General features: G+C 43.8%; 1 protein-coding gene across 1 annotated transcript; it reads left to right on the top strand.

Annotated features, from left to right (window-relative positions):
• Positions 1 to 3404: 3404 nt before the first annotated feature.
• Positions 3405 to 5243, top strand: LOC134467567 (uncharacterized). Its single transcript, XM_063221412.1, has 2 exons — positions 3405 to 3439; positions 3954 to 5243. Exon 2 carries the CDS (start codon positions 4053 to 4055, stop codon positions 5091 to 5093), a length of 1041 nt encoding a protein of 346 aa, XP_063077482.1. The 5' UTR covers positions 3405 to 3439; positions 3954 to 4052; the 3' UTR covers positions 5094 to 5243.
• Positions 5244 to 7632: the final 2389 nt, after the last annotated feature.

Below are 7632 nucleotides of genomic sequence, written 5' to 3'. Positions count from 1 at the left end.
ATTTGAACCAACATCGACTCATGTTGGTCTTTTGGGACACTTGTTATGAATATAGGCCTATCAAAGACAAATATGGGTTCACAATGATAGCCAACAAAATGAGATTATTTTTTTCATTTGACATCGGCTATCACAGAAGGCCACACGGAATGGGAATGGGATAGTTAGGTATCCTACTTTGTAGGCTCTAATTTTGACATTTGGGCTCACCTTTCTTGCAAGAAATCAGCTGCAGTTGCTTTCCTTCATTTTGTTTCCCCTGTCTCTCTTGCCTTTCTAGCCTATCCTTTTTGTGAAAGCCTGGTGTTTTAGACGTCTTTCATTGCTAACCGGCTGCTGCGTTTAATGCCTAATAATAATGACGTGAGTGAGTGTTGATTCCGCATATTGTACAATCAAAAGTCCGCGAGAGGGCGGACTAAACCAATGCCTGATAATGGGGGTGTCTGATATAGAATATAGCCGATTTGCAGGCTAGTATATCCCATTCAACAGATGTATTTCCAGAGAACCTTGGAATTACATAAATTACCAACATGTATTGACATTATTTTTAAAATAATGTTTAAAAAAAATGAAAGAAGAAAAATATTTTCCATGGGAGGGCCCCCGGTGGGCCCCCCAAGTGGTCTGGGCTCTAAGAATGAGTCAGGGTTTTCCCCCCCTGTTCCACGCCGCTGCTGAGATGTACGTATGTAAACCCGAGATGTACGTAATCCAGCCGTGCCTTCAAAGACGCCATGTGGGGCTTTCTTTCCCGCCATTTCCTTTCTTACATGCAGGAACAGTTTAAAGGCACGTCTGAAAACCGCAAGGTCACGGCCGCTGCTGCCTGTTCCTTATCGAGGTGTCAGCAGATCTCTTAAAATCCCTTCGGTGACTAAAACTCTTCATCACACCTCTTCATCACAGGTACGGTACATAGTCTCTCACTTATCTAGTGTTCAGTCACACTATGCAGTGTCCATCAGGGCAAATTCCTGACTGCACACTATGCAGTGTTCATTTACACTATGCAGTGTTCATTCACACTATGCAGTGTTAATTCACACTATGCAGTGTTAATTCACAGTCACAGTGTTCATTCACAGTCACAGTGTTCATTCACACTATGCAGTGTTCATTCACACTATGCAGTGTTCATTCACACTATGCAGTGTTCATTCACACTATGCAGTGTTCATTCACACTATGCAGTGTTATTTCACACTATGCAGTGTTCATTCACAGTCACAGTGTTCATTCACACTATGCAGTGTTCAGTCAGTGTTTTGTAAATAGTACTGAATACATATCTTACATATCTGAATACATATCTACATACGTATGTTTCCATTTCCCTGGAGGACTACTACACATATTCAATAGCATGAGATTGAATAGAATGCCTTCTCATGCGTTATAACAGGCTGGCATAACGTACAGGCTTCTGTAGCATGAATAGCCTTCTCATCTGTTATAACAGGCTGGCATAACGTACAGGCTTCTGCAGCATGAATAGCCTTCTCATGCGTTATTACGTACAGGCTTCTGCAGCATGAATAGCCTTCTCATCTGTTATAACAGGCTGGCATAACGTACAGGCTTCTGTAGCATGAATAGCCTTCTCATCTGTTATAACGTACAGGCTTCTGTAGCATGAATAGCCTTCTCATCTGTTATAACGTACAGGCTTCTGTAGCATGAATAGCCTTCTCATGCGTTTTGAGGTTACACACTCAGGAAGTATAGGCTATAGACAAGTTTACGTCACAAACACTGGGTGGCGCCATTACTCTTCTAAATGCGGGGAACTTCCGCCGGAAGGGGGTTGCGCAGCGTTTTTCCAATGTAAACAAACCTTGACAACTCACACTTAGACCGCAAGCTAATAATGTGGGAACACAGTTTAAATACTTTGACAGGAGATGGCGTTACTATCCCCCACCCGAATTATGTGCAGAACTGGGAGGATAGTATGACAACATGGCCGAACGTAACATATGGAAATATTTGTGCTTATTTCGTGGACTCACTAGCAACGGATGGAAAAGCCATGGACAACTTAAAAGCCTCCGAGGCATACCAGTATTTGCACAGTCAGAAAGTTGGTCGCATACTGTCTTATAAGCACGAACGTTTTGTTTATTTGAAAGCCGATGTTGAACCAAGTCAGTGCTTGAATAGCGCCTGGCACAATGCGTGGGTGCTGACCACAGAAGCAGGAGACATCAAAACAGCTGGATGTACGTGTGTGTAGAGATGATAAAAAACCCGGAGGATCCGGTTGGAGAGCCGGGTAAAGACCTCATCCGAACAGACCGGATGACTGTCGTGCATTGATCCGCCAAAGGCGAGTCAGACGGCATTTCATTAATATGTCAACAAAATGGCAGTTACAGCGCGAGAAATTGTGAAACCGGAATATATCCTCTTTAGTTGACTACAACAGCCATTCTCTAATCTCCCTAGTATGCTGTTCAGTCACGAACAGTCACTGAGTAAAACTGAACCAACTCCCGCCTCGTCATTCATCGAGCCTGTTTGATCCGTCCAGCCTATGTTGTGGCCAATTGAGTGTTTGAGTCGCGGATCCCCGCTCCCTATGCGTGTGCTTCTGACTCTGTTGAGGTCTACATTTAATGTTAATAGTGCTCTGCCAACACTTTAACATCTCAGTCTGTAGGCTACTCTTAGGGAAATTATAGTCTACAGACATGACTCTACTATCACTCACTGCGTTACAGCAAAGCCACTGCTGCTGTCACTCCCCTCGTCCGAGTCACTCAGCAGCGGCGCCCTCGGCGACTCGGTGAGACGAATCCTGACTGAGTTGTTGGTAGCAGCGAATCCCCTACGGATCGGATCAATGCTTAAGTTTCGTTTTTGCCACGAGTGTGTGAGTCGCAAGGCAACTCGGCAGCGGAAGCGAGTGGTCATCTGCTGCTCGCCTCCTGACTGTCCCTGCTCAACTAGACTTCTGCTCCCAAATATTTGACTTTTAGTCTTCTTAAATAGGCCTACAAACACACACATTATTTATTGCAAAATCAGGAACATGCCGTTTCACTGCTGCCAAAGGCTGTTCGAGTTGGTTGCATGTTTAGTGAGGAGACCCAGGTGGGTCGGATCGCAGCACGAGTTTAGGAACTGTTACATTCATAAAGTGAGTTTTGTTGATCAAACTGTCTTACTCTTTGATTTATCAACGTGAATTGATAAATGGAACAACAAAGGCGAGGCGCATAGCTACTTAACGGCAGAAACGTTTTAAAAAATACATTATTTTTATTTATTTTAAATAAGTGATCCGTGTGATCCGATTGATCCGTCTAATCCGGATACCCTCCTTGGAATGATCCAATCAATCCGGACGCCTCAAAGATTCGAGTTAAGCACCTCTACGTGTGTCGCTGGACCGGGAAGATCTTGTTCCCATGCAGCTGCGATCTTGTGGAAGGTAACTAAATTTGACCATTGTACTCTAGGCTTATATCTTTTTATGACTTTAATTATTTGAACGACATCATAGCGACTTGGTTAGTGTGTGTGATAGATGATGATCATAATAACACATGCTATATAGCCACTAACCTACCACCTGAAAAAAAAAAATGCTGGACATTTCAAACTCACAATTAAGCTATCCTGCATTCATTGTCCAGGAAAGTAAGCTTATATTTTTTCATGGAAAAATGTGCGTGTGTTTGAGAGAGGATGATCATAATAACACATAGGGTTGCCACCTGTGTCTGACAAAAATCCTGGACATTTCAAACTCAATCGACCACTTTGCTTGTAGCCTATGCAATGGTAAGCTATCCTTCATTCATTGTCCAGGAAAGGATTTTTTTTCTTGGATAGGTCATTAAAATTCTGGACAATCAGGAAAAACATGGACAGGTGGCAACACTAATAACACATTTCTTTATAAACTCAGTACAATACCAATGCCCTGTTTTTACTATCTCTAGGTAGAAAATGCCGTGAGACAGGGGAAAACCGGGCTCGCCTGCACAGACGGACAGAACCAGTGGAATGCTGGGTCTAAAAGAAATGCTGGTCAGAGGAAGATGAAGTATGTGAGCTTCAAGAGACACAACAGGACAGACCTCTACCAGCTGCAATCAACTGCACAGCCATCCTCTTCCACTCCAGAACCAGCACAGGAGGTGAGACTCTTTAGAAGTCATGAAGAGTGGAGGAAGAACGCACTTGCCTCACCGATGGCAGCACTTTTCAATTGCCCTGGGGATAGCCTCCTTCAGCTCTGCCTTAATGCCGACACCACCAACATCACTGATCCAACACCATGCCCACACCTCCATCTCCTAACCCATGATGAGCACCACACACCACTGGCTTGTGAAAAATGCAGAACTTTTTACAATCAATACATTGACATGCCCACACCCAAGTTTGAGGAGATTGAGAGGGCTACCAAACAACAGAGCAAAGAACAGGTCTGGCATGATGCAAGGAGAGTGCGCATTACAGCAAGCACAGCAAAAAAGGTGCCCATTCGCTTAACCACAGCGCCTGAGAAGTTTTTGTCAGAGCACTTACATCCATCCTTCCGTGGCAATGCCGCAACTCGCCAAGGAGCAGAGGGGGAGGAAGTGGCAAGGGACCATTTGGAAACTCTGGGCAACAGCATCGAGTGTAAAGGGTTAGTGGTGTGTAAAATGGAGCCGTGGCTTGCAGCATCCCCCGATGGAGTGATTAACAAAGACACTCTTTTAGAGATCAAAACACCAGTGATGGGAAACAAGTCAATGGATGAATTTTTGGCAACAAAGGGCTGCGAAATCACCACTGTGGCAAACAGCGATAGGGTGGAATACCTTATTGCCTGCAACGGTCAAAAGGGCTACTACATGCAGGTTCAACTTGGGATGTACTGCACAGGGCTTCAGCACGCCAAGTTGGTCATCTGGAACAAAACGGAGCACCTAGAAATAGAAGTACCCTATGACCAAGGCTTTGTTCGGGAGCATATCACAAGGTTGCGCACGTTCTACTTTTCCCACATGCTCCCAAAAATTGTTGATGATTTTGTTGAGGGAAGGTTACAGTTCTGCAGTAAGTATCTCAGCATTGTAAAACCAAAATAAGCTGCCTTATCTAGATGCACAAGGGTGCCTGCCAGCAGATGTCTGGTGTTTAGAAAATGTAAAATTAATGAATGTGATATATGTTTCTTGTACAGAGTTAAAAATAAATGTTGATGAAATGTCAAATCATTATGAAACTACAATCATGTGTTCCCCATCTTCTTTAGAGTGTTGAGCTTACAATTTCTTTTAACACAATTAATTCATAGTACACTCATACTGGACATTAATAACACTAGATTAATTAAACGTTTGTAGAAAATGAAACAAATAGCTTCAACAAGAAAGAGCATGTATTTAATTCTAACATTAAAAAGTGAAGTACAAAACAAGAACACAATAACATCACTATAAAAATCAGTTACAAAATTAACAAATTACAATATTGTGCACAGGGATACAAGGCAAGATTTTAAACCTCATTAGGCATTCTGATCAGTGGGCTTCTCAGGTTAACTAGGCCAGCACAGATGATCAAGATATTGTCCAGTTTACATGCCATGCTGATTGGAACGGTCTGGGATAAAATTTTAAAGACCTTTAGTCTCTGGATTGCTCTTTCCACATGTATACGGACATTGGCTACTCGCCTGGTTCGCGTTATCTCCTCATTGGTCAACTGCTTACGCCTGTAGGTGAATGCAGGGATGTTCAAACTGACCTTTCTTTCATTAAGCAGATCTCGAATGGTGAACCCACGGTCCGCCATGACCTCATCACCAGCCCTAAGATAATCAAGGAAACCACTGTCCATGGTGATAAACTTGTCGCTGCTTCTGCCAGCATATGACTCAGATATAAACATGATTAGCCCATTAGGGGCCACAGCGACAAGATATTTCACAGTATTGCGTGATTTATACTGGCTGAACGTGTCACTCCTTGAATCCTGGTTTGTTGCTCTCTGCATGGCACTTTCGGCACAGTCAATGATGCAGGTGGTTCGGGGGTAGTTCCTCTGAAATGGTAAGGGCATGGTGGCACGAATGGTCTCTCTTGGAAGCCAGGGGATCAGGACTTTGAACTGTTCACCCATCACACAAATCCAGTGACTAATCACAATGCTCGCAGTGGATGTAGACACACTGAAACGGTGAGAAATATCTCCTAATATCAAATTTAGTTTTAGCTTCATCAAGGTCATCAGGATTTGGTCTACAACAGGAAGGGTAATTGATGGCTTACTGAAAGGCAACAACGCCGTCACCATGGTGAAAAATTGAACCATGCGCACTCCTGTATACAGCCGAGACCTGGAATCATCAATGACTGTGGTGCTAGTCACAGTAGGATCCTCGCACTGCGTGGCCTTATCTACTTTAACAGACCGAGATGTTGAACAGTATGGGTGGTCAATCAGTGATGGATCCTCCCACTGGGTCTGGGCATCTCTGTATTTTGGTGTGGCAGGCTCGGTCTCGCAGGCAGGCTGACAGGTTTCAGGAGCATCTAAACAGGGGAAGAGAACACATAGCTTACATTAATACACATGTGCAAAAAAACCCCATAAGCTTATACTCTAAGTTGAGTAGTAGGGTCATCTTTCTGAAAACATCAGCTACATAAATTGTACTACAACATTACACTCTCTCTGTCCCACACACACACACACATTTTGAAAACATGACATTTCTTCCATCCATGTAAGTCTACACTTGCCAAAACATCTATAAATAACAAGTGTAGGCAAATTGTAAATTACTTTGACAATACAGACGGCTTGCACATTAAAACATGTTACTGTTACTGAGAGTTACTGTATGCTACGCCCTACAAACTTCAGGTGAGGTGATGTGACACCAAATGAGCAAGTGAACAGACACTCGGTCGCCAGGTCTCCCATCTCTCCCCTAACATGAACAGGGAAATTTAAATATGAAAGTCCAATGATGGCTTTATGCACGGATATGTTGCTTACCCTCATACAGTTAACAAGTTCATAATTTGTTAGCATTTGCGCTAAGCGGAGCTAGCTAGCTAGCTAAAGTTGCTGTACTTACCATCGGATTGAAGTCTACGTTTCTTTGGGGGGACAGGGGTCCGCTCGGTGACTCGCCTCCTCTTCGGCTGGGTTAAGCGACTGTATCCCAACCACAACTCTGGATACGGATTGTCCTCGGTTGGCCTCTTGTCCACAAAGTGATGGGAACACACAAACACGTTGCGGGGTGGCTTCTTTAAATTTAATGCCTTCAGCCAGGCCCGTGATTCTGCGTCGGCATCAGGCTTGCGAAAGAAAGTAAACAAAGGAGGACATGGACATTCCCTCTTTGTGGCTGGTTTGTGGTCAAAACACTCTCGACCTAACCACTCGTTCAGGCGTTTCCTTGAGTTTGTGCAGCCAACCACTGCACACGTAGTTCCCGAACCACTTTTCCTCTTGAAATTTTCCATAACAATGATCTTTTTTTCCCACTGCGTCGATCACGATCAGAGCTAACTTTCAATCGGAGAACGGAAGTGGCGGGCATATACAGGGGTAGTTAAGGAAGTAAACCGGAAACGGGTCAAAAACTTGCGTATAGGACGCTTTGCTGAT

The sequence above is a fragment of the Engraulis encrasicolus genome, chromosome 17 (genome assembly GCF_034702125.1).
Source record: "Engraulis encrasicolus isolate BLACKSEA-1 chromosome 17, IST_EnEncr_1.0, whole genome shotgun sequence".
Lineage (NCBI taxonomy): Eukaryota > Metazoa > Chordata > Actinopteri > Clupeiformes > Engraulidae > Engraulis > Engraulis encrasicolus.
Note: the sequence above shows the minus strand (reverse complement) of the source record. Positions and strands in the feature narration are given on the sequence as shown.

Coding starts and splice junctions, on each gene's coding strand:
- LOC134467567 (XM_063221412.1), top strand. CDS start 4,053: ATGAAGTATGTGAGCTTCAAGAGACACAACAGGACAGACCTCTACCAG.